We start from the raw sequence: 26497 nt of genomic DNA, 5'->3' as shown, positions 1-26497 counted from the left end.
AAGTGCTCAAAATATATGACTTTTTATTTCTCTTATAATACAGGCACTGAAATCCTGGTATGGACTTAGATTCAGGTGCAGCTTTTTACTTGGTTTTAGGAATCTGATTACATATGAGCAGTCACTAGCGTACAGTAAAACTGTTATGAGACTTGGAGCAACAAACTCTGTGTGGTGGTCCTTTTTCCCATGAATGCATTGATGTTGATCCAAAAGAGACAAACTCCACACCCATTTCAAGGGCACCTTTGGAGGATACAGGCATCGTTTCGCAAGCTCCTTTTTACCAACAGACTGGATCTCAAGAGCAGAACAATACACAAGGACAGCAGCGAGAGAGCTTTCTTCATCTTTGCAATCACAGAAACACAAGAGACCTTCAAATGAATGCTTTTCCCCATCTTATAAACACCACACACACATCTCAAACTAAACGGATCACACTTACCATGACCACACTCTGACTCAGGGCCGAACACTATGAGGGAAGAAGGCTGATGTTTCCCTATAGGTCTCGTTCACATGACTCACATTAGGCCAAGAACACACGTCACTGTCATTCTATAATAACCTGACATATAAAGTGTACCCGGATTCTCGCAAACCACCCAAAGTCAAAGTCGCCCACAGGCTGACAGACACAATAAGTGAGTGGCACATGAATGCTGCTTTGCAACGTTCATGACAACACAAACGGTATGAATCTCTCAATCAACGGAGATATGCCAGCTTTTGTTTCTCGCTCGCATTGTCTCAGCTGCAACGTCATGTCAACCATAAAACTAGTACTCAAGTAAAACTCTATAGCCCTAATATATGGAGGAATCAATGCATTCTGACTTCCACCACTGCCCACGTATTGACATATCAGAGGAACATACATCGTGTTCTCCTCACTGAGGACTGCACACACACAAACAAACCACAAGTGAATATTTATACGCCTTTATTATCATTTTAACATGCACACTGTAAAGTAAATAATAAGGACTTACTGCAGGGTTGCACAAAATAAAAGTGACATCATGAAGTGCATATTTTTATTAATCAGCATCCCATCAAAATAAAAGCTTGATGTTGAGATTTGAGTTGGTTGTAAAATGTAAACCCAAGTATGAACACCAAATATTGGGTTTCTTCCCCAAATCTTATAGTCCTAAAATATGTATATATAAATGTCTATGCAAAAGCACTGATCAACACAATCACTCCACAAACTCTTTGAAAATGAAGTAATTCAAAATCATGTATTTTTTAATTTTGCAATACATAAATGTAATTTTTCCAGAGCTCTAGCTCCTTGTTATGTAACCCGCCATTGAAGTGATCATTATAAATTCATCAGTAGTCATTGGCTGGCTCTCAAAAGGTCAGAAACCACTGGGGTCAAAGTTCAAAATAGCTTGACCTTTGCCCTGGGAGTAACACTACAGCTTCAGAATTGAATGCATTGGAAAATGCTGACATGAGTCTTTACAGTTGTGGTATTTGGTGTTTGAGGTGATCTTAAGAGAAGATGAAAATGATGCATTGGCTTGCTAATAAACATGATTTGACTTGTGTCACACACATTCACAGGCTTCAGGCGAGCTTACCTGGTTTAGTACAATAATCTCATCTGCATCCACAATAGTGGACAGCCGGTGTGCAATAAAGACAGATGTTCTGTCCCTCACCATCTCCTTCATGGAAGTCAGAATATTCTGGAAAGAAAATGAGGCATGCGTTTGAAAAGTGTTGTTTCTCTTTTATCCTTCCTCCTCTGAATGACTCTGCAAGGCTGAAAAGCTTTGGTGATGTTTCGTTAAGAAGTCGTCTGCCTCATGACAGAAACATTTCCCTGCAATAACAAGCTCTGATATGATTGACAGGATTTATATGAAGACCTTCTGACAATAAGATACATTAAAACATCGTCGAAAGCCAACCGAGCTAACACTTCCTCGACTTTAATAAGGCATAAAGCCTCCTGAAATGAAAAAGCGTAGTGTAAATATCAAATGTGTTCTCGAAGCAACAGGGGAAAACCAGCAGCTTTGAGCAGAAATTCAATCTTTAAAGATCTGTTAGTTTGGGACTCTCATGCTTGACTCATTTAATTTCGCAATTGAGCATGGTACATTTCACAGAAACCAAAAAACATCTTTGATATCACTGCTTCTTAAAAAGGGTAAAATCCGTTAGATTGCTCCAACTACAGACCAGTATCTCTCATCCAATGCAATCTAAAAGTTATGCTAAAACTCTTGCCTCTTGGATAGAGAATGTAATTCATAGCTTAATTAAAGAGGACCAAACCGGTTTCATTAAGGGGCGTCACGTACAACATTTAGATGTCAAACATTTATTCTAAATCGTTTTTGCCAAGCATTCTGTTGCAGCTGAATAACAAGTTATTTCCATTCCTGCACTTAAACAATTTAAAAAACACTTTAAAATGTGAATGCAGGAATCAAACTAGCAGACACTTTTTTTCTTCAGTCTAACAGTCAAGAAGATTTTTAGCTGAAACTGTGGTGACTTAGTGATCCATAAATCTCAAGTATATGCAAGGCATATCAAGCAACACTTAATAAACACCAGTGGCTCCTGATGATACACGGAGGTCTTACGAAGTGAAACGATCTGTCTGTGCAGAAAACTGAACATTATATAAAATTATTCCCTAGTTTTTATGGTTTCTCATTGTTTACATAAAAATATAAGCTGATGAAGACCGGTTTATTTACTTAAAACTTCACACATTTAAAATATCCACATTTCACTGCTTTAAAAATACAATTGCACAAACACAACATCATTGCATGATTATGTAAACAAACCAGTGCAGCCAAACAACCGGTCCAGGAAAATAACCAGATTCCTCTGTTTGCCTGAGGCTCTGGATTACAGATACAAATGATGAAAATAATGTTTCGTTTCTTGCTCAGACTGATCATTTCACTTCATAAGACCACAAAATATCATCAGGAGCCACAGGTATTAATGTATTAAAGCCACAGGTAATCTGTGTTCCTTGATATGCTTTTTTTAATTCTCTTCTTTACTGTTATATTACTGGAGGAAAAAATACCTACATCTTGGAGGGACCTGAGGGTGAGTAAATTAACAGCACATTTGTATTTTTGGGTGAGCTACGCTTCAAAAGGTGTCACGGTTTGAGCAAGCAAATTTAGCTTGATCTTTTGTGTGTTTGATGTGCTATAAAAACAGATTTTTTTCCCCCATTTATTGAAACTAAAACAGCAAAAATGACTTTGCATTGACACATACATTGACTAAGGTTGTTTTGGCACTCTGTAGCAACTTCAGATCCTTTCAAGATGAAAAACGAACGCCAGTAGTTTAATTTCAACAGCAACAACAAAGTCCAGTCTGTTCTTAATGATCTGAGAGCCACATTTCAACAGATTGTTATTGTGAATATGATGCAGCTCCAAAAAAAACTAAAACTCCCTGCTTATGTTTTAATATGTATAGCCGGCTACAGACAGAGAGCACTGTGCAATTATGTTTCCATGCCCATTTCATTCCTGTTATTGAGGAATCTACTATTTCACTGACACACGAGTGCAAGGCTCTCACCTCTTCAGTGATCGAGTCTAATGAAGACGTGGCCTCGTCATACAGCAAAATGGGAGGGTTTTTAAGGATGGCGCGTGCGATGGCCACACGCTGCTTTTCTCCACCTGTCACAGGAAAACCAGCTCTAGATCACTCAAGAAGAAACCACTGAGCTGCTCTGTCTGAGGTTTGTACCTGAGAGCTTCAGGCCTCGCTCTCCGACCTGCGTGTCGTATCCGTGAGGCATTCGGAGGATGGCGTCGTGGATCCCTGCTAGTTTGGCCACACGGTACACGTCCTCCGAAGTGGCGTTGATGTTACCATACAGCAGATTGTAAAATATGGTATTGTGGAAAAGCACGGCGTCCTGAAATTATATTTACGTTTGATTCTTATCCAAGTCATTTTCATAGCCTTAAATTAACTCTGATAATGGTTCCCATGGCACCTCAAAGGTAATTTATAATAAGATATTTAATAAAACAAAGTGAGAAAATAAAAATGTCCTCTAATGAGGTGATAATTAGATCTGCTGGCTCTCAGAATTAGACGCAGAGCTCACCTGCGGCACGACGCCCACAGCTTTCCTCAAGCTCTCCAGACTAACGTCACGTATGTTCTGGCCTGCGATGAAGATGCTGCCCTGCTGGGGCTCGTAGAAACGAAAGAGCAATCGGACAATCGTGCTCTTTCTAAAAACATAAAACAAACCATCTTTAAGCACTGTCAAATTCTACTTTGGTGCATCAAAGAGCTTGTTTACACCTGGTCACTTCATGCATTTTCAGATAGCGATCTGATCACGAAAAGACCAGGTGTAAATGCCCTCAGAAATGCTTTCAAGACTTGCATTTAAAGACAATTGCTCAAACCACTTCGGGAGGTGCACAGGGGGGCCAGATGAAACTGGACAAGTGTAATGGCATCTGTTTTTTTTAACCACATATGCAAATTTTACTCAACCCAAGTTATTAAAATAATAAACACGTGAGCGTGTCATAGGCTATATGGCATGTTATAGTCAGATACCACTGTGCTAATGTAACAAGCATCACTGCGGATGAGTAGCTGAGTATCTCTGTCCGGTGAAAGAAAATACATAAATAAGGAAGAAAAAAAACAAATTAAATGTCATGGATGTATATCTTCTGAGTAAGATATTGTTTTGTAGAGGCGGGTTAAAATGGCAATTTTCACTTGGGATTCAGAGCCAAATTACAGAAGGGTAAAAATGACTTCTCAAAGATGGCAGCATCATGTTATTTTCACACAGAGACGGTTAAGTCTATTAGTAAAATCTGTTGACCATATCTTCGATATACATTTATGACATTTAATATTTCATCTTTCATCAGTACCTTTTATCTTTCGTTAGATTTTTTTTTTTTGACAAAATAAAAAATTAGAGCCAGGGATTTTTTTTTTATTATTATTTGTCTGATTTGACACAATAGTCATTTTTAGCATTGAATATATTTTTTAAAAAGTACAACAGGGCCTTAAAATGTTGGTTTGCAGTTGCTGATAAACTTTCCCCCTACAAATTAAAGTAAAAAAATTCTTAACCTTACAACAAACAAAATTACATGTTTGAGCTTGACCAAAACAATGGAATGAGATTATTTACTTGTCTTTGGCTGCAAACAAGCCTCAAAAGATGAGACTCTAGTCCTACCACAGTGTTAAATGGCAATAATCTCTCATCAATCTAATAGTTCTCACTCCAAAGAGTTTTTGCCTTTACTGGTATATTTCTCAAAGTAATGGAGCTCCAATTTGAACCCTATTGTGCCAAGTTCAGAGAAACCTAACATAAGTATATCTTTCCTGAAGTACTTACCCAGATCCACTGCCACCAACAATGGCCACCTTTTTCCCCGCAGGCACTTCAAAGGAAACCCCGTTAAGCACCTTTTGTCCCTCCAAGTACTCAAAATACACATCCTCAAACTTGATGGTGGCTTCCTGGGGTGTAACGAGCAGCGGCGGGGCCATTTCTTTCTCCTTCGGACACAAAGGTTATATGAAAAAAAGATACATTTAGCAGTCTGAAATTTACATTTTGAGTCCTGAAAATGAAAAAATGGCTTTTGTCAAACATAGTTCGAAGACAATACATTGTAATGGCATCGTCAAAACAATGGCTCTCAGCACTTTTAAACAGATTCTACACACAGATGTGTCATTTGAGGAATCAAATTAGGGTCTCACAATAATGGCTTGATGGGCAGTGCCGTCACGCAGTGAAAACCATTACTGATCACTGCGAACAATCGGACAGATTTTATTCACGGTAATTACAGGCTGCATACGAAATTAGCCAAATGAAGAATGAGATTCATCAACCTCCCCGCTCTAACGCTATGAAAGACAGGAAACACTCAAATGTTTTCAGAATTAAAACAAATACTACGACGAGTGACAGGCTTTTTATGCTTCAATTTGTAATATTCAACTCTGGAAGTAAGCTCGTCACGTATTTTTTTAAAAGCTCTGACATTTCAGAACGATTGGAGCAAATTATGCAACGCCATTCACAGGGTTTCTTTTCAGATTAAAATAACTTTGTATGCTTAATTCTGCAGCAGGAAAGGCCTGGCGCACCTTTATTTTGGTGTCGACGCTGAGCAGAGTGAAGAGCGTGTTCATGTCGATGAGGGCCTGTCGGGTCTCTCTGTACACGGTGCCCAGGAAGTTGAGGGGCATAGAGAGCTGGAAGAGCAGCCCGTTCACCATCACTAGATCACCCACAGTCATGGAGCCTGCAGGAAGAAGCAGCCAAAGCACACAGCATTTTATTTTCCCCCCCTAAATTCATTTTTTTAATGTATTCTGTGTTTTTTGATTTAACAGAAATTCATCACCAAAAATGGTATTTAATGAAATTAATTTAAAATAAAAATATATAGCTGCAAGCAGCAATTAAGGGGCCAAGCACTCCAAAGGCAAAATGAGAAGCTAAGCATGGAGCATCAGACCAACTGCAACAATGAGTAATTAAAGCAAGTTTAGGATGATCTGAAGCAAAATGGCAGAAAAATCATAAACACAACTTCTCGTAATATTATTTAATTGTTTATCATTTAAGACCAACAATTGGCGCGATTATCAAAAATCAATGCAATGTGTTCTGTGTGAGGTAACAATGGCACACACAAAGTTTGGTGTCAATATGAAAAAAGCTTTGCAGAGATACAGTCTCAGACATAATCAAATTTGTTGCGGCGCTATTGTCAGCACTGTCTGATGATCATCTGATTCGATTCTGGTGAAAATCGGACCAACAATCAAGGAGGAGTTCGAAAAAGTACGTCTTCAACATAAATCAAAATGGAGGATAGGAAGTTCGGCCCACAATAGCATAATTGGCATCTATGTTGTCTGCATGACCCAAGAAGTATTTCACGAGTTCACACTTACATACAATTGGGAGGGTAAGATTTAATGCGTATTTGGCGTGCTGTCCGGAGGGAGGGCTCCGAGCTCGGAGTTCGGCCCGAACCCAGAGTACTCCCCCCTACCCTATGTAAGTGGTTTAGGATTAGAAGTGTGGAGAAGGGGTGGTGGGGGGATGCTGCGAGACTGTCAAATGAATTGAGGTGAGACTGCTGTATATATACACCTCTTACCATTGATTGCTGAGTGCTCTCCACCTGTGTTAATTATCTGCTCGTGCTTCTCCCGAACTTTGTTAATAAAACATCATTTTGAGACCAGTTTCATTCCAATAGGCTAATGCAATCAAAAATGATTAGCATTTTTGGAAATTTCATAATTGATATTTAATGAATGACTTATCACTCTTGACCAATAGGTGGCGCTCCTAGCAAAATAATGTGGTCTGTTCAATGTGAGGTGACAAAAGCACATACAAAGTTTGGTATAAATGTGTCAAAGCTTTTTAGAGATACAGCCTCAGATGCAGTTTGGCATCTTTCCAGTATATTTGTTGATGGGCTAAATGAAAATGGTTTCGTATATCGAAAAGAAATCCATAACTTTTTGCCAGCTTGGTCTGAAGATTAGTCAAATTAGGTGAAAATCGGACCAACGGTCTAGGAGGAGTTCAAAAAAGCAGGTTTTCAACATTAATCAAAATGGCAGACAGGAAGTTCAGCCTATAATGCCAAAATTAGTATCGATGTTTTCAGCATAATCCAAGGAATTTTACGACAAAATACTATACGCCCGATGACCAAAATGGCTGGCATGGGAAAATTGGATATCATGTGACTCATTATGCATCACCTAATCTAAAGAGACCAGTTGTGAATTTTGGCCAAATCATTCAGAAGTTATAAGCAAAAATATGAATTTTTCATATCTCCTGGCCACTAGGTGGCACAGCACCGAAACACTGCGGTAGTCTCAGTTCATGCTTGTTATAACACACCAAGGCCCAATCCCAATTCTATTTTATACCCCTTCTCATTCCCCTACCCTTACCCCTCCACCTACCCCTTCCCCTTGTCCCTTGAAACAGAGTGTTTTATTAAATACAGTTTAAATACTGAATCGCTACATTATATTTTCCAGCGACGAGAGGATACAATCACTGTTTTTATGTAAACTCACTCTAAAAAGATAAACGCACAGACGCGAATACACACAACTTCCATTTCTTTCTCTCTCTCTCTCTCTCTCTCTCTCTCTCGAATAGGCAATATTTGAGGAAATGGTTTAGCGATCAATGTCTACGGCAGTTATCGCCCTGATCAGACATATGCTGTGGCACTATCATGCAGTCTGTAATGATATGACGTTAGCAAATATTAGCAATTTTTTGCAAACATTTCTTTGCATAACATGACCGTTAATATGAACTCACAATTGAATGTAACATAAAACAAATGATTACTTTTCGTTCAAATATTTATTTATGCCAAAAAAGCTTACATTTATGTTTCTTTTTGTTCGCTGTAGCAGCCATGTTGCAGAGATAATTCATACCCCTTGGTTGAAGTGTGGTCCCGAAAAATCTTTGTTTGAAGGGTTATCTGGCCCTTCCTCTTACCCCTACCCCTCCAACCAAAAGAGAATCGAGAAAGGGGAAGGGCTAAGGGGTAGAATTGGGATTGGGCCCAAGTTTGGTCTCAATATGCCAAACCGTTACGGAGATACTGCCTCAAACCCAATTTTGCGTGCTATGTCAAATTCGTCAGACAAAAACTCTAGGCAGAGTTCGAAAAAAAGTAGTTTTTTTTTTTTACAATTAATACATTTAGAAAAAACTAAACCCTGAAATTCAAACCCTTTTGTCCTTCGGTGTTCGTTAAACTGGGCTTGAGCCAGGGATTCAGAGGGAATAAATTATTTTCCTTTTTTGCCTGCATTAACATGAGTGAAACTTTGAAGAAGTGGTGGCGCTGGAGTTAGAGACTCGAAACGTGCTATGGTTAATGTTGAGATTGTCCTCTATCAGTGTGCCAAATTTCACAACTTTCCCGCAAGCGCTTCTATGGGCTACCATAGACTCATGAGCGAAAGAAGAAGAAGAACGCCAATGGATACAATGGGTGCTTCTCAAACGGAAGGCTGCATATCTCAGCTGCCACGTCATGAAACGTCGCTGAAGGCCATCTCAATCAGAAAAGATCCTTGGGAGGCAGCCTTCATTCAGCTGAATTTGAAGGATGCATGGGATGTATCCTCCGCGACCTTCAATCACCCACAATCCTTTGTACCCATTCCATTTCATGAAAATAAATTGATGAAAAATGAGTCAATACTGATCTTGTCTGAATTTATTATGCAAATCTAAGACAAAAATGATGCCATTCATTCACACAGAGACACAGAACATGAAGACATCGCTTTTACTTCTAATGTTTGATAGACTGTTAGATTAATCCATAATCCATTATCAAGTAATAATGTCATTGTTTTCAAAATTGATCATCAAAATCTCCACATTATGTATCGTCCATCTCTAAGAGAATGCATTTACTTTGAGCCTCTGTTCACACACGGCATTCACAGATCACTGCCTGAGTCAACTGAGACTTTTACACCTGCTCTCATTGGCTGGACTGGATTTCCTGGCCACGCTCATCTCTAATTATATCAGCTTGGCACTGCATGTTGCTGAGGCATATTGTAATTGGAAATCTGAAAGAAAATTTAAAAAAGGCTACAAGAAATCACTGATTTTCACCTGCCATTATGCCTTTGCTTGCCAGCACCATGATGGCGGTGAGGCCGACGCTGAAGATGGCGCTCTGCCCGAAGTTGAGCATGGCCAGAGTCGAGGTGGTCTTCAGAGAGGACGACTCGTACACCTTCAGAAAACTATCGTAACGCTCGGCCTCATACTTCTCATTGTTGAAGTACTAAAAAAAGAGAGAGAAACATGAAAAAACCTGTTTGAAAAAACAGAACAGAACGGCTACTAAAAGGAAGGTCATGGACAATGATGAGTTTAGAGACATATGAAAGACACATCTGATAATATGTTTGAGTTTCTGTCTTCTGTTGAACACAAAAGAAGATATTTAGAAGAACGTTGGTAACCAAAAAGTTTCTGCTCCTTCCATAGTATTTTTTCCATGCTGCAGAAACCAATGTGCACCAGCAACTGTTACTCAACCATCAACTCATACAGGGTTGGAACAACTTTAAAGTGAATAAACCTCTATTTTGGAGGAAACTATCCTTTAAGCATGATAATAAATTATTATAATGGCATTTATATGCCAATAAACTACATGAAATAGCGTGATATTACCACTGAACAAAAAACACTTCAAGTGTCTATCTGCTCATAACAAGTTAAAGGTCTCTGTGATGTGAAATCAAGCGTGTAAGAAGACGAGCCACATGAGAACATGCTGGTGATGCCTCAATCACACATCCAGATGTCATTGAAGCTACAATCACATCTCTCAAAACAGCAGCAGCTGAGTAAACCAAAGCCTAACGCCTCCACAGGCTCAGAGATGATACTGAGCGGCTCAAACATCTGAGACTCTTGAGCAGGGAGGATGATGGGAGTGAAGACAGCTGCACAGAGAGCCGCACGGCTCTGAAACACAAGAGCGCCACAATTAATTAGCTCTGAAATGTGACAAACGGTGGCGTGGCGATAAACATCAGCCACTGCTGGTTATGTGGAGGACAGTGACAATTATGCAGCAGAGCCAACAAGACAAAAAATATGATTGTAAATTGAACCGTACATTTTTCCAACACGTTAATACTAGCCATATTTTTTTTTCACTCAGATGATTCATTTAAAAAACACCACCACTGTGTGTAGCACAGAAAAGCAGAGCTTGATTTACATATAAACTAAAATAGCAAAGTTACTTTTCTAAAAATGTAAGTTACTGAATTCCTACCTTTTTGCTTTCCTGAATGTTGTATAAAAGCAACATCACACGTGTAACTGTGCTGTAAATCTGTGTATACACTAGCATTCAAAGGTTTGGGATCAGTGAGATTATGATCCTTCAGAAATCATTATAAAATGCTGGTTTATTATCAATTTTGGAAACATTTGTGCTTTTTCTATTTTTTTTTTACTGATACTTTTTTTTCAGGATTCTTTGATTTTTAAAAATGTAAAAAGAACAGCGTTGATTCTTGATAGGTATCTTTTGCAACATTATACATTACAATTTTTCTTTCTTTTGGAAATAAATTATAATTCTTCAAATTATTTAGCAAAGATCTGGTAAATTTACTAAACGTCACAGTAAAGACTTTGTAAGACATTTTTTTTTATTTTGGATAAATGCTGCTCTTTTAAACTTTTTGTTCATCAAATAATTCTGATAAAAAAATATCTTAGGTTCCAAAATAAATACTAATACTACTAATAATAAGCAGCACAAATGTTTCCAACATTGATAATAAATCGCCATATTAGAAAGATTTCTGAAACATCATGTGACGCTGATGACAAGTTTTTTTTTTTTTTTTTTTTTTCTGTATATCCAATCAAATAAATACAGCCTTGATGACCGTAAGAGACTTCTTATAAATAAATCTTACTGATCCCAAACTTTTGAAAGGCAGGGTAAATGCCATAAAGCTGTGCTGATATTTCATGGTGCCACTGAGAAAGACGGTGCATCTTGTGATTAGTATGATAATCTCAGCACCTTTATTAACTCATAACAGACAGCTCTCCTGATCATTTCATCATGGCTCATCGAACTCAGCAAAGACTCCTGTGCCAATTATCAGAGGAAGTGAAATGTTTGGAGGATTGTTTTGCACTGTCAGTGAGTGTTTAGAGAGAAACAGACAGATACAGGGGTATTTGTGCTAGTGTAACTGATCTGGAGGGGGTGGATCTCTTTATGCATGAACACGGGCTTAAAGTCATACTAAATCCTCATGCACTGACACCAGAGACAGGAAACAAAGCTGCTCTTAACAAGAGCGCACAACAGATTGAGCTGAAGGACTGAGGGTTGCACTACAGCCTGTTAGATAATAAGACACATAAATAAACATCTGAAGTATTTCTGACACTGCACATTTCTCAGTCTGTTATACATAGTTCCTGCACTGTTGTTTATGATAACAGTCTTCCAGAGAGTGCAGAACACATTCAGTGAGCGCATGATATGAACACAACTGTAGCGTTTGCAGATTTTTCCTCAATGGTGACTTATCTGTGCTCAACACAAACGTGCTCCAGCTCAACGCTGGAGGGAAAAGAAAAAAGTGCATTTTTGCATTGGGTAAAATGTATTTGAAGCTACTGTCAAATGCTGACAGTGCATCGTTGTTGTTTTTTCTTTTTTTGTAAATGCATCAAATGTTTTCATGTACTAAATTATGTGCACATCATTTATTTAGGTTCAAACTACGATTGCATCCAGTCAGAGTTTAATAGTTTGAGCCTATTTTAGAACAGATAATTGATAATGTCAACCCAGCATTAGATAGAGCACATCACTTATGGCAAACTGAATCTCAAACATGCTTAAACGATGTGTGAAAACGTTAAATTTTTTGTCAAATTGTAATATTTGGTTAAACCATCTCTTCAGTATGAAAGCCTGTTTCTGACTTTTTTCCCTGCAATTCTAACTTGTCTCTGAATTATGTGACAGACTTGAAATTGTGATCTATAAAGTCAGAATTGTGTGATAGAAGCTCTATATTTTGAGAAATAAAGTCAGAAAAACAAAATATTTATTTGCAATGGTGAGATTTCTGAGAGTTATAATGTCATAATTACAAGATTATATTTTGTATTTCTTACTTTATTTCTCTTCGCAATTCTGTCTTAGTAATTCACAACTGTGATTTTGAATCATTTAATTCTGAAAAAAGTCTTTAATGTGAACTCAGAAATGAGAAAAAGTCACAATGACCTTTTTTATTCAGTGGCACAAATGGGCTTCCATAATTTAGCATTTGTTGCTAGAAAACAAAGCTCAAAACTCAAGCATGTTGCAAATGTTTCAATGTAAGTACAGTTTATCATGTGACCCACCTTAACGGTTTCATAATTGAGGAGAGAATCGATAGCAGCGTTTCCAGCCTCATTATCAGCCTTATTCATCTGGATCCTGAAGCGTGTCCTGATCAGAAACACAGATGTGATTAGCACAGCGGTGATCAATGCAACAGACAACGCCTGCTCTCTGACAGACACATACTGTACCTCCACTGTGTGACAGCGATGGTGAAAGCGGTGTACGCCGACAGCGTCCCCACAGTGACCAGAGCAAACTGACCGCCACATTTATAATACTGCAGAGAAACAACAAAACAGCTGTGAGGAACTGAAAGAGCGACACGTCTTCATACACATGACGTGGACTGAGTCTGCAGAGATGAGATGCACCATCCTCATAATCATTTTACCTTGTGTTTTCACCATTTCACCAGCTAATGGAGTGTGACAAATGGAGAAATATGCAGTTAGAGTTAATGTTTCTGCCACCACTAAAGGATTCGGATTAATCAACCTGTGGAGGTGAATATTAGGCACATAAAGAAACCACAATTAATACTAGTCAAGTACTACAATCTCATGTGAGCACTCGTGACTGAGGGAAGGGTCTCTGATTACATATTGAACATGCGAGCTGAACTTTGGATGTGTGTGTCCGGTCAAATCTGGGTTCTGTATGGGCTCACCTGCATCTCAAGTGGACACTTTATTGATTATGAGTGAATAAATAAGAGCCTTGACTCTCTAATCCTTACACCGTGTTACATCATGTGACTTCAGGAGATTTCAGTTCATTCTTACGAAAGTGCAGCATACACTAGCACAAGGGTTAATGATGTGCTATACTCAAGAGCATCATTTTACTAATGGAGTCTCACATTAGCCTGGGAAATAAAGAATGACTTGTTTTCTATATATTCACTGCTATGCATCCCTCTAAGTTCTGCTGCAGGACTGTGCAGAAGGAATCAAATGTGGATGTCCAGCGCTCTCTTTCAGCCACAACAGAGTAAAAAGATGAAGCCAAAGTGCTTGGCTCTCCAGTTGCTTTAGTGTTTTTTTGTTTGTTTTTTGACTTCGCTGTTTTTTGTTCCTCAAACATGATCAGTTTTACCAGGGATGGACTGCTGAACATTCGGCAGAACATACCAAAAAATATTCTACCGGTTTTCAATTACTTGGAGGTTTGCTGAACGTTGATCAAATGCTTTAGGACACACAGACGGGGGGAAGCGAGCCCCTCTGAAGCTGTGAAGCTCTGCCTGGCATCCATCTGGCAAATCTCCACTCTCTACACATCAAAACGGACAAACTCCTGCTCTCCCAGACAAAGAAGCTTTTCTAAAAACTCTGCTGTTTTTTTTTTTTACAGAAACCTGGCTGAATGACGCCATACTGATCAGCGTGCTACATCTTTCGAGCTTTCACCTGTTCAGAGCGGATCGTGACGCAGAATCAAAGAGGAAATCACTCGGCGGGATATGCTTTTACATCAATAGCTGGGTTTCCATCACCCTGCTTTTATGCGCATTTTAAAGTATCGCATCAGAATCGAGTGATGGAAACAATGCATTTCGAATAAAAATGCTTTATTTCACAAAAAAAGTTTTTACGCTCGCTTGAGGTTTTTGACTTGTGCAAAAAAGGGTTAATGCGAATAATGGGAGATGGAAATGCATTTTGCGAATAAATTCCTCCAAGTGCATTGAAAAAGTCATGTGACTTTGTGCTATTGGATGGTAAATCCTGATTAACCAGTAGGGCTGTCACTTTTGTGAAAAAAATCATTTTCGATTTTTAAGACATAAGTGTTCATTGAATCGATTGTAAAATCGATTTTCCACGTCTAAAAAAAGACGTTTGCCTTTTCAACGTCAAATAACGGACGAACATAAAGAGATCACTGGAAATGCACAAGTCAGCAATATTTCTTATTTACTGGCATGAAGTTTCGTGCAGAATAACAAACAGCAACAGGAGTGCAACATTCCAACGCTGCTTGTTCGCAATTGTGCAATTTTCAAATCAAATTTTGCACGTAAGTTAAATTAGCAACTTTGGATGGAAACCCGGCTAGTGAAAAGTGGTGTTCAGACGTAACAGTGTTAAAGAAGATATGCTGTCCTGATCTAGAAGTGCTTTTCATTAAATGTAAGCCATTGTATTCGCTGTGGGAGTTTCACTTGTTCGTTCTTTACAGAAACTCAAATGAATGAGTTGTATTGCATTTTTGAAAAACATCATTAATAACCCCCCTCTCGCCCACTCCTGCACTTCAGATCAGTGAAGTTGATGTGCGCCAGGTCTTCAGACTTACTAAAATGCTGCTGACCAGGATCATTTCAAAGAGTGTAGGCCCCAGGTTAAAGACCAGAGCGCTGAGCACGAAGCTGATTCCTCGAGTGCCACGGTCGATGGCTTTGGACAGCGCTCCCGTCTGCCTGCTCAGGTGGAAGCCCAGGTCCAGGGTGTGAAGATGGAGAAAGACGTTCTTGGCGATCCTCCTGATGGAGCTCTGAGCCACCTTCCCAAACACTGCGTTCCTCAGCTCATTGAAGAGAGCGGCTCCGGCGCGGGAAACACCGTCTGAAAACACACACCTTCACCGTCAACACAACACAACCTTAAAAGCACAGAAAACTTCATTTACACCTCATTTACATAGCTGCTGGAGAAACAAAGGGAGTCATTGCATGCGGCGTTGACAACTTCCAATAAATTAGGAGTTATTGGAGACAGTCACAGCAGCACTTTCATGCTCCTGGCAATGACAAAAGTGCAGAGCCAAACACTGCACATTATTTGCCTGTGCGTCTGTATGAATGTTAACAAGCTTCAGAGAACGTTGACACAGTCAGAGGCTGGAAACACATTAGACTGCATGACAACAGAGTACACAGACTTCTTCGTCTTCACTCAAGAGCACCTAGAGCTCATTAAATCTGCCAGCTTAAACTCTTGTTGACCCACGAGTAGACCTGACTCACTGTATAGCTGCTTTACAACATTAACACTAGCATTAACATTACAACAGGTCACAAGAGCTTTGTTAAGGCTACTATATACAAGAAATATCAGTTTTGAAATAATCATGGGGGCTTCAAAATTGCATAAAAAATGCACAAAACTACACAGTTACTTAAACCAGAATTGGAGAACAAACAAAGTTCATTAGGAGTTTGTCAGTTGTTGGAAACAGCTTGCCAGCGTTGGCTGATAAACACCTTTGATTTAGAAAACAGCCTACTGCTTGTGTACATTCACAAAGTCTTCCAGTTTCATCTGGATTTAGGAAAATCGTTTAAATTTTACGAAGTGTTCTCAGCATTGCATCAGCTACTGATGTCTTTTTAATGAAGACGTTAAAATTCACATTATTTCTTAGTTACATATCCAAACCTCTTTCATCTAATATACCCACACGAAGTACCCCTGCACTTTTAAGCTAGTATGTTCATGTTCACAGTTCTCGGACATCGGTTAACGGTCACATGACCTGCAGGTAAACAAATAAAATATGTGTTACTATTCCATGACTTAATTATTGTATTTTCATTAAACCGTGCAGTTCCTTCACAAAACCTTGGCGCAATGTCATACTTAACACACTTATGTTGTTAGTAACAATGAATGGCCATATAGTTAATTTATAAAATATGACGCAAGACTTGAGATACCAAAAGTCAATAATGAATTTGACATGAACTTCCCATTTAGGTTTTATCTGCTAGTGGGAAACAAAACTGCTCTTAATGCATTACATTTACAGCCTCAAGGATGAAAAGTGGCTTAAATACAATATCAATCAAGCAAATTCTGCACAGATAATCTGTGCCTTACAGCGCACACAAATCACACACGCAGCAGCAGCAGAGAAGCATTTAATGGTCTGTGTGCTCAGGACCTAATGGCTCTCGTTAAAATATGCAGTTATGGGAAGACTGAATTCACTAAGTGCTTAGTTACCACTAGTCATTATCTTCATTTATCTTTATTCAAACATGCACTTGGGCTCCATTGGGTGGCACAAACTGCCATCTTCAACAAAAGCAAACTAAGACTAGAATGAATTATATGAATAAATGAGTCTGTACTGGTCAAACTCCATGACAGTGAAAGTCATGTTCATATCACATCTGTACCGTTCACAGATACCTCGGCTTAATGTTTTAGTCTGACACTGTAAATGCTCGGGCCATCGAGTGTTGAAATGATGCTACCATTCTCTTCTAACACACGGATGAAAACCACCTGATGATGGCCAGGTTTGTGGAAACACACACCATTGTAACACAAAACACAACATCCTTCCGGTCTTCTGACACATTCCTGTTCTGTGCCAGTAATAATAGGGTATGTATTATTAAATGACGTATTATGAAAACCTCCTGAAACCATCACTATATACAGGACCCGATGGAAAACCAAGCACAAACTGCTATGACTCGTTTCATGTGCAAAATGGATGTTTACATAAAATTCCTAAAAGCAGTCGCCAGTTTAACTATAAGATTTAGAGCAGGCTTATATTATATTTAACTATAGCTTAAACATACATACACAGACACACACAAACATATATATGTTTAAATAAATGTTTTATGTTAGCTAGTTGCATACGCAACATTTCTTAGTTTAAATTGGTTTAACTTGATGTATTAAAATAAACTGAAAATAAAAAAAATAAAAGCTATAAAGACATATAGTAAAAGATTAAAATTAATTAAACTAAAAATTAACTGAAAATGGAAGATAAAATTATTTATTTATTTTTTAAATCAACAATTAAAAAGTGAACAATGGTCACAAAACACCAACACGATAAGATGAGCACTGTGCTAACACTATTACCTCAGGAGAGTAAAATAATGCTTCTAAATTTGGTGCACGGATGGCAATGATTAAGAAACCACTGATCAATCTCTCTCTCTGCTGCTGACACGGTGTTATAGTTCAGTCAGGAGTTTGAGGTCAACGCTGTCAAAGTGATGAGCAAATGAAACAAACTTACAAACTGCGTTTGCACCCAGAGCAGATGCATGCATGACCAAACACATCACACCAACTTGAAAAAGCAATATTGACACAAACTTTTGGGGAAAGGTCAGTCGGCGCTTAATATGCAGCACGCTTCCCAAAACAAAGCCAAACACCTGCCAAGACAGGAGCGGGCAGGACTCACAGCCAATCAAAACAGCTGATGCCATGGTGGCCACCGTGTTCGGCGCGTCGCTCAGGTTCAACATGTGTCCCGACATCTGGTTCAGGCCGTCCACCGCATATTTAAACATGAAGGGCACCATCACATTGGTTATCTGGAGGACAGAAAGAAGCAGAGGTTGATGTGAGCACGCCAAGTGTTTTTCTTGGTTCCTGAGTGCACTGATGGGCAGAGGCTTTAACAGCAAACACGGCTCGAAATGAGTCGCTTAATGCATCCTCTAATGGAACTGAAATGGTTATTAAAGAGAATTAAAAGCTCGCGGACAGCTGCTGGGTCGCGCCAATAAACAGCGGCGCGACATTTCCCTTGAATCTGGCCCCACGTTTGCTCACTCCTTTCATCATATCTGACTCATTTTAGGTGAACGGCACATTTCTGCAGCCCTTGATGATGAATCTTGAGTTTCAAGAACGTGTCCTGGTCGTATTTCACCTCAAAAAGACCAGCAAGATAGCAAAGCAAAATTGTATGTTTGTTAGATTGTGTTTTGCTTAAAAATCTCCACAAAAGAGTTAACTGAATAAAACCACCAGCACAATCTAATCGTGCGTGGTACTCATAAATGCATGGTCATTCATGCCCTTTCAAATTAAACTAAACTGTACAAAAGTATGTTAAAATATACTAAAAATCAGAGAAAAACACAATTAGAAAACAATCTGTCTGGATGAATTCTCATCTACTCTACCTCATGTCCCTCCTTCTGTGCAGTAAGTACAAAAAAACTCATTTCACATTAATTATTATTTTGTGTTTTCCATAGAAAAAAGAAAGTAGTGCAGTCTTGCTTTCACAAGAAGTAATGTCACAGCAAAGCAAAGCAGGGATGCGTAACGGACTAATTACTGCACTGAAGCTTCATTTGTGGAAGATCAGAATGATCTGCCAACACCTCAGAGATCATTTCTCTTTCAAACAGCACGCATCCATAGCAATGCCCTTTTCCAAGAGGACGGAGTCAGGAGGCGGGTGGCTCTGAACCGGGTTTAGCTTTCTCTATTAGTTCGATAAAAGTGGACGATTCCCTCCATGCATAAGAGAGTAATCCGTTTATGAAGCCCTCCTCAGTCTTTATCTATGTCTGCAGACACGTGGTACACACACAGGCAGACATGGCACACTCCTTAGATTTGGTATGTGGTTACTTTAACACACACAGACACACACACACAGTAAGATCAAACACACATTTAAAAGAGTTTCTGACGTTGAAGTTTTTGTGGTTATCAAATACTCTTCTGTGTGAATACATAAATATGAAAGAACTGGAGGGAAAATAAATATATAAGAAATTGTGCAATCCCAAAACAGGGGTTGGCACTCTTTCAGTCAGAAAAAATAGTGAATTCACCACAGAAAGATGTGTCCTTGATATTTCAAGGATATTAGTAAATAAGCGAAATGTCATCAGCCAGTCATTTGCACTGAGAATATCACACAAGCTGATGGGAGACGAAGAAAGTGTCAAAAAAAACACTTTTTATTTTCTGGGTGTAAATTGGTGCAGACAGAAAAGAAGAATAACTTGGAGCTAATGTGTGACAGAGTGGTTTGTTAAAGTTATCATGACGTGGGGCATCCAATTTCACTTGATCTTCTGACATGTATGGGTTCAACAACACTACAAAAACAAACTGAGTTTCAGAACTCAACACTTTCTTCTCACTGAAAAACATAAAAAGAGCATTTACTGAAAACAAGCAGCAAAACTAGCCATTCTCCAGAACATCGGGATGCACATAGTTTTCAAAAGATAAAACGTTAAAAACTGTGGTATTTTATGCAATTATGTAGCATGCAAACTGATTAGTGTTATATTAGTCGCTCCACAATGATGTAAGATAATCAGAAGAGGGACAGAAATGTTTTAAAGGAGAAGCAGCTCCAAAACAGATCATTTCATTCATTCACATACTCAATCAAAGGATGCAGAATGCTCTTACATTACTACATTATAAAAAGAAGAAATAAAAAAGCCTTTTCAATTATAAGTGGACTTAAGGGAAAAAATAAATAAATAATCCAAAAGGTCCTTAGAGTACATTGCTTCTACTCAGATTAATATTTAATAAAAATAAATGTTTGGTACAAATTGAACCATAAAATGTCAACACAGGTTTTTTAGTTGCATGTATTATGAATAAATGCAGCTTTGCTTTAACTTCTGTGATATAATCAAAGAATCAAAGTACTGATTTTGTGAGGTATATTGATATATTTAGGACATTTTAAAAAATGCCTTAAGACGCATCTTTTTAGACAAGAATTGAATTAGCAATATGGTTTTGTATGTTTTTGTGTATTTGTGTATATTTGTATGGTATGTGCATGAGTATATCTGTTAAGTGTATATTTTAATTTCATTTTGTGAAGCACTTTGTGACTTTTTTGTCTGTGAAAAGTGCTATAGAAATAAAGCTATAGCTTACTTACACTGCAAGGACTGCAAGACACTGCAAGGACACTCAAAATACTAGTAATAATAATAATAATAATAATAATAATAATAATACAGAACATTACAGTACATTGTGCACCTTTTTTTTTCTTTTTTTTTTTACAGTATAGTATGGGACAAAACTGTTTACACTAATATTATTTTATGTTGTGAAAGTATCTGGACAGCATGAACTCCTGTGGGAAAAGTGCATGATCCAGGTTGTCCTAAAGAGCAGAAACATGCCTCATACTTCCAAATGAACTCATAGACCTGTATTATGCACTTGTCCTCCTGCCAGATGCATGTGCTGTTTGATGCAATTCTTCCTAATGCTTGCATCCTTATCGGTAATTGTTGAATGAGATATACAGTATCTTGCATCCAAAAAGGGAAGCACTTCATATCAGCTGGTTCAAGCCGTTCTGAAAGACTTTTTGTAAAGACAAAGTCAAAGAAAACCTGCAGACCATCGTGACATTACACCCCTCAGCACAACATATCAGAATACAAACAGCCTAAACGTTACTAGTGACAGAACTAGAGCTGAATTAAAACAGGATGGCATGACAGAAACGCACCTTGGCTCCAGCGAGGAGACCCAGGGAGATGGCCACTCGAGCGCGCAGGTCCGGTCTGTCCTTGGGCCAAACATACGACAACATGGCCGCCAGAATCTTCGAGGAGTTCACTTCCTTAAGCTGACAAACAAACAAAAAAATATGCATTTTTAAAAGGGTTTCCCAGAATAAAAAGCTTGTGTGAACCACAGACCTTATTTTAGGGGATTTAACCAAACTCTCATTCAAAAACCCCATTGACTCTGGGACGATGGAGCCAGAAATGCTAAAATGCTAACTCGCTACAAAGTGACGTCATAGTTCCACCGCTTTATAAACAAGATTAAACTGCTTTCATTGATTCAACATGACTAATAAACACATGACTACAGCAATATATGATTTATCATTTTCATTATAATAAAGTACATCTATATTGCAATGCTAATCGTCTTTATCACTGCTTAGAATACTGCATTTTTTACTTTCATGAGCTGTAAGCTCTAATCATCAAAATAAAACCAAAAAAAAAAAAAACTTTAGAAATATTTTACTTTATATGTGATCAATCTGTAATTATTTTTTTTTAAATAAGTTACAGACTTTTTTACGATATTCTAATTTTTTTAGATGCACCTGTGTATATGTGAATGTATTTATATATGTGTGTGTGTGTGTGTGTGTGTGTGTGTGTGTGTGTGTGGATACACAGTTAAAATTTTTTCATTCACAACTGTCATTCTCTTAAACCCAAAAATGTTATTTAAAATCAAACATCCCAACATCCCAGGCGTTTCCTGTAATATTAATGTTGTAAATTATTATGTGGTGCTGTATGACACCATATCTGCAGCAGAGAGCAGCAGAGATCCACGAAGCCCTCATAAGCTCATGGCTGGCCGTCCATCCACTGATGATGAGCTTACCAACCGATATTAAGCAGATGATGTGTGTGCAGCTGAGCTTATAAAACTGCTGTTGGGGCAGATGATGCAATTATTTATCCCTTACACAAAGCACACAAGTCTCTCTGGGTAACACCATCAATAGTACGATCTTTAATTTCTCTAGTGCATATAATACTATCCACCCTACACTACTGAGAAGTAAGACGGTAAATACTAGCGTACACCAGAGTAACCACCTCTCTATAATAGACCACATGTGAGGATGCAGGTTTGAGAGAAACTATCTCAGGATAAGTGCTAGTTAGACGAAGGAAACTGTGGTTGATTTATAATAGATGTAGTCAGCAAGTGACAGCAGTAAACATACAAGGGTCAGAAATTGAGATTTTAACACCACAGAAGTACTTGGGTGATTGTTTAAACCATTAGCGTGATTCGTCTGACAGTACTATCAAATCTGAGAGGGTGTGTGTGAAGTTCTGCTTTAAGTTCTGTTTTTGCTCAGGAAGTTGAAAAATGAGAGGCCTGTTGATGTTTTAGATTTACTGCATTTTGACTAAATACCACAAAGACACAAAATCACATTCAAAGACTTTTAAATTAAATCAATCCGAGCATCGGAGTCCTTCACAATCTACAAGAATGGGCTAAAAACACGTCTCCCCCATCTTTATTTGACCCTCTAACTCTACCACTCTCTATTCTAACTCTATTCTTGCCCCTTTTCGACTTTTACTGACTGTTTTCTAATCTTTTTTGTATTTTATGTTTTCTTTTTATTTTTTATACAATTAACAAAACCAAACATGTCTCTAACACTAGCTTGCTCTATTATATCCGTTTAGTTGTATTATATAATAAAATAAACTGTGCTACATGTACTGTGTTAACCTAACTGAGACTTGTTATAGCACTTGTATATCATTGCTCTTTTGTTGTTTTGATTGCTTCCATTGTCCTCATTTGTATAAAAACCTCTGCTAAATGACTAAATATAAATATAAATGTAAGACACACAATTTTGGAATAACAAGCACCAAATTAATATTGCACAATAAGCCAAAGTATGAGTTTTAATGAAAATGCCTTGATATGGACTGAATCTCAGCTTTATACATATGAAAAAAAAGAAAAGAAACCCCTTACCACATTTTTGGGGTCTGCGCTGAGTCCTCCGCCTGCGTGGCCGTGCCAGCACTGTCTCTCTGGAGTCTGTGAATGCTGAAACACATCGACTCATTAACACTTCTCTTACTGTGCTCAAACATGAATCAATGTCATCAGAAAAGAGTTTTATTTTCCACACACTTTTACTGTTTGTAAGATCTTTGTGCTGCTGGACCATGTTGATGATGCTCGGCTGTGACTTGACCACTGAAAGAAAGTCAAGAAATATAAGGTTAGACAAATTTAATATAATGTGGAATGTATATTAGTCTCCTCTGGATTATTTGAGAGTTACGTGCATATTTTAACCTGTTTCCAAAACTGTATCATATATAAAAACCTCTTCTAAAAGACTCCGCTGGCTCCATCTGATATTTATTTGGTTCCAGACCTTCACGACTAGTGAAAAGCCTGTTAAATGGGAATCAGTAATATTTGTTTTACAGTGTATCTCTATTCCACCTTGCTCACCTCATAACAGTACATTTAGTTTACCACTATTTAATTCTCAAGCATGAGTGATTTGAGTTCTTCACTTTCACCAAAACCCCCGTTATAATCGCTGATGTGTTTTACACGGCCCAATCAATGCAGCAATTCAGGCGATGGGAGCAGGTCTAAATATAATGTTATAATGATAATCACATATTTAATGTCTGCAGCTCTGCTCTGACAGTAATAACAGTATTACTGATTTTTTAGTGATTTCATATGCAGAGATGTTGTCCAATCTTAGCAGTGAGTGTAACCCTAACATTATATATCAGCATATATTATAATCTTGAACCACAGCCGGACAGTAGTTAAGTATTTTTACTTTACCCAAGAACATTTAAAAAGTATCTGTGGTTTATCAGTGTTTTTCTAAAAAACTTTGACTTCACTCCACTCCAAGGCATCATGTCATACTTTTTACGCCTTGTTGTTGTATTTTTTTATTGTTATTATTTTTGTCTTTAATAATTCAGAACATTTAAAATGTGGTATTTCAATTCTTACATCCAAGTAACACTTTGTGTTTACTTGAGTAAAAGTAAAATTAGTAGCTAGCAGAAAAAGTTACTACTGAGGTTTCCTGCGAAAACCAACAGCGAGTGTCACATTTACGCAGCAGATTATTGACAACTTCATAAATTAATCAGAACCATGATAGCAACTTCCGACTTCAGTAAACAACGGCTAGCATGAAAGAAAACCACACAAACAACACATCAGACAGACTGTCTGAACTCTTGTGTTTCAAGTCTGACTCTCTGTCCTTGTCTCGTGAAGTGTGTGACAGAGGTGAATGTACCGGACACGTGCTCCGCTCTCTCCGTGTATTCGCCGCTCGGTGCGCGTGACAGCTCCACGCGTGAACGGCGCTGCTCTGCTGAAGCAACAGGGACAATTTACGCCTTTGAAAGTGAAGTCCGCACTTCAGCGAGACCAAGAGCGGCGCCATGCTGACCCGAAGGGCTGGCGAACGTCACACGTGACGTCACTTCCACGCAGGCGCCTCCTTTAGCCAATACAAATACGAGAGTGGTACTGTACCCAGTGGAAAACCATCCAAAAGGGACCCGTACCTTGCCGCACAGTGGAAAAGCGCCATAAAATGATTATTTGAAAGGACCTATTATATTGACTGACTGCTGTGGCGTAAACTCAGGATGTCTGATAGTTTTTCAGTGATCTTAAAATAAAACATGATAGAGGTATGCCAAACTTGGGAACCTTGATTACATGGGTTCTCAAGTCTAGCCCTTGAGGTCCACTGCACTGCAGAGTTGAGATTCGACTCTAATAAAATACTCCTGAACAGGCTAAGCAAGATCTTTACGATTACTAGAAAGCAGGCGAGGTTGATTGAGATTTGAGCTTAATTCTATAGGAAGTGTACTCTGAAGGCTAGAGTTGAGAATCCCTGCCATAAAGGTTTTTATTGCCTTAATGCTGCTTTTAAGGAAAATTCTCACTTCATTTTTAATACTTATGTTAACCTTACGCACCTCAGATTGGATCTGCCTGCACAAACACTGTTTTAGACAACTGTGACAGGCACAAAATTAGGCCTCACTAGTTTGTGGAGTCCTTTGGACACAATAGCAATGACTGACTGTTTAGAGATTTCCACAGAGAAATCATTCAGTGTGAAAGTGTGTCAAAAAATCTAGTATTTGACAGATCATACTTCTAAGAATCCATGGAGAAAGAGCCATGATAAATGTTTGGCAGAAGCATCAAATCATTTTATTATTATTATTAATAATTTACTGAGCTTTCTTTGTAGTACATGCTCTATGTCCACTTAAGAAAACAGTGTGTTGTTAATTCATCATGCTTATGTTATGCACTTAAAACTAACAGTGTTGCATTAATAATAAAGTATGAATAATGCCATTTTCATAATTGTGTTTTTGATTGTCTGTTATTAGTACTTGTTATCAGATGGGGTAAGGTTTAATGGTAGAGACTCACGTGGTGTAATTACTTATAATTGTGCTAATTATGTGTGCAAATCAATGGTAGACAAAAGCAGAACATATAAGTGTATAAGTCAATAATATAAGTTTTTATACTGTAAGCAGGATAATCGTATATCCAATGAAGTTGGAGGGAGCAAGGCCAACAGCACTCAACTTTTGGTGTCAGGTAGTGTGGATCAGTGTTAATTGTTAATCAGCAGTGAAAAATTATTATTACTGTTCTTACAAAAAGATTATCTCAGTACCGTATCTAGTTGGTTTGCATCTGTTTCTCCAGTATGATGATTTAATTGGTCTTTACTGCACGGCTCTGTACACTTTCAGTTCACTGCTCAATGCAACGATGGCTGCATCCCAAAACCTTCGGAGACACGTCCGAATTCAATGTTAGCTTCAGTTCCTGTCTGCTAAGATGCCTTCATCTGGCTGGGTTTTGAAGGCACCATAGCTGTATCCTTCGCTGCCTTTGATATCCCACAATCCTATGCGTTCCATTCTGTGGCAGTTAAACCAAAAAATTAAGATGACGTTTGAAATTTGCGGTCGGTGGTCATTTTGTGTGGAAATGTATGTTTTTGATCAACATTTTCCACTTTTTATGTCATTTCTAGCAAGAAATGATTGCAGTAATGAAATATCCACTTAGTTATCACCAAAGCTCTCTATATTTTACAGCAGATCATTAAACCATTACTTCGCCTCAGAAGCCTGTCCGAAATCAGTGACATGAGATGCCTTCGTGGAAAAGCACTGC

General features: G+C 38.3%; 1 protein-coding gene across 1 annotated transcript in view; it reads right to left on the bottom strand.

Moving 5' to 3' along the window:
- Positions 1-24744, bottom strand: part of abcb7 (ATP-binding cassette, sub-family B (MDR/TAP), member 7) — a 28081-nt gene extending 3337 nt beyond the window's left edge. The window contains exons 1-15 of the mRNA XM_026279749.1: positions 24570-24744; positions 23417-23482; positions 23255-23329; positions 21222-21341; positions 18162-18294; positions 15297-15565; positions 13187-13275; positions 13016-13103; positions 9719-9893; positions 6169-6326; positions 5405-5568; positions 4127-4256; positions 3760-3931; positions 3586-3689; positions 1596-1703 (exon numbers count right to left, since the gene is read on the bottom strand). Of these exons, the coding sequence (XP_026135534.1) occupies positions 1596-1703; positions 3586-3689; positions 3760-3931; positions 4127-4256; positions 5405-5568; positions 6169-6326; positions 9719-9893; positions 13016-13103; positions 13187-13275; positions 15297-15565; positions 18162-18294; positions 21222-21341; positions 23255-23329; positions 23417-23482; positions 24570-24719 (2001 nt within the window). The 5' untranslated portion in view covers positions 24720-24744. The remainder of the gene's footprint in view (positions 1-1595; positions 1704-3585; positions 3690-3759; positions 3932-4126; positions 4257-5404; positions 5569-6168; positions 6327-9718; positions 9894-13015; positions 13104-13186; positions 13276-15296; positions 15566-18161; positions 18295-21221; positions 21342-23254; positions 23330-23416; positions 23483-24569) is intronic.
- Between the last annotated feature and the right edge of the window lie 1753 nt (positions 24745-26497).

Source organism: Carassius auratus, chromosome 14 (assembly GCF_003368295.1).
Source record: "Carassius auratus strain Wakin chromosome 14, ASM336829v1, whole genome shotgun sequence".
NCBI lineage: Eukaryota > Metazoa > Chordata > Actinopteri > Cypriniformes > Cyprinidae > Carassius > Carassius auratus.
This window is presented reverse-complemented; position numbering and strand designations above follow the sequence as displayed.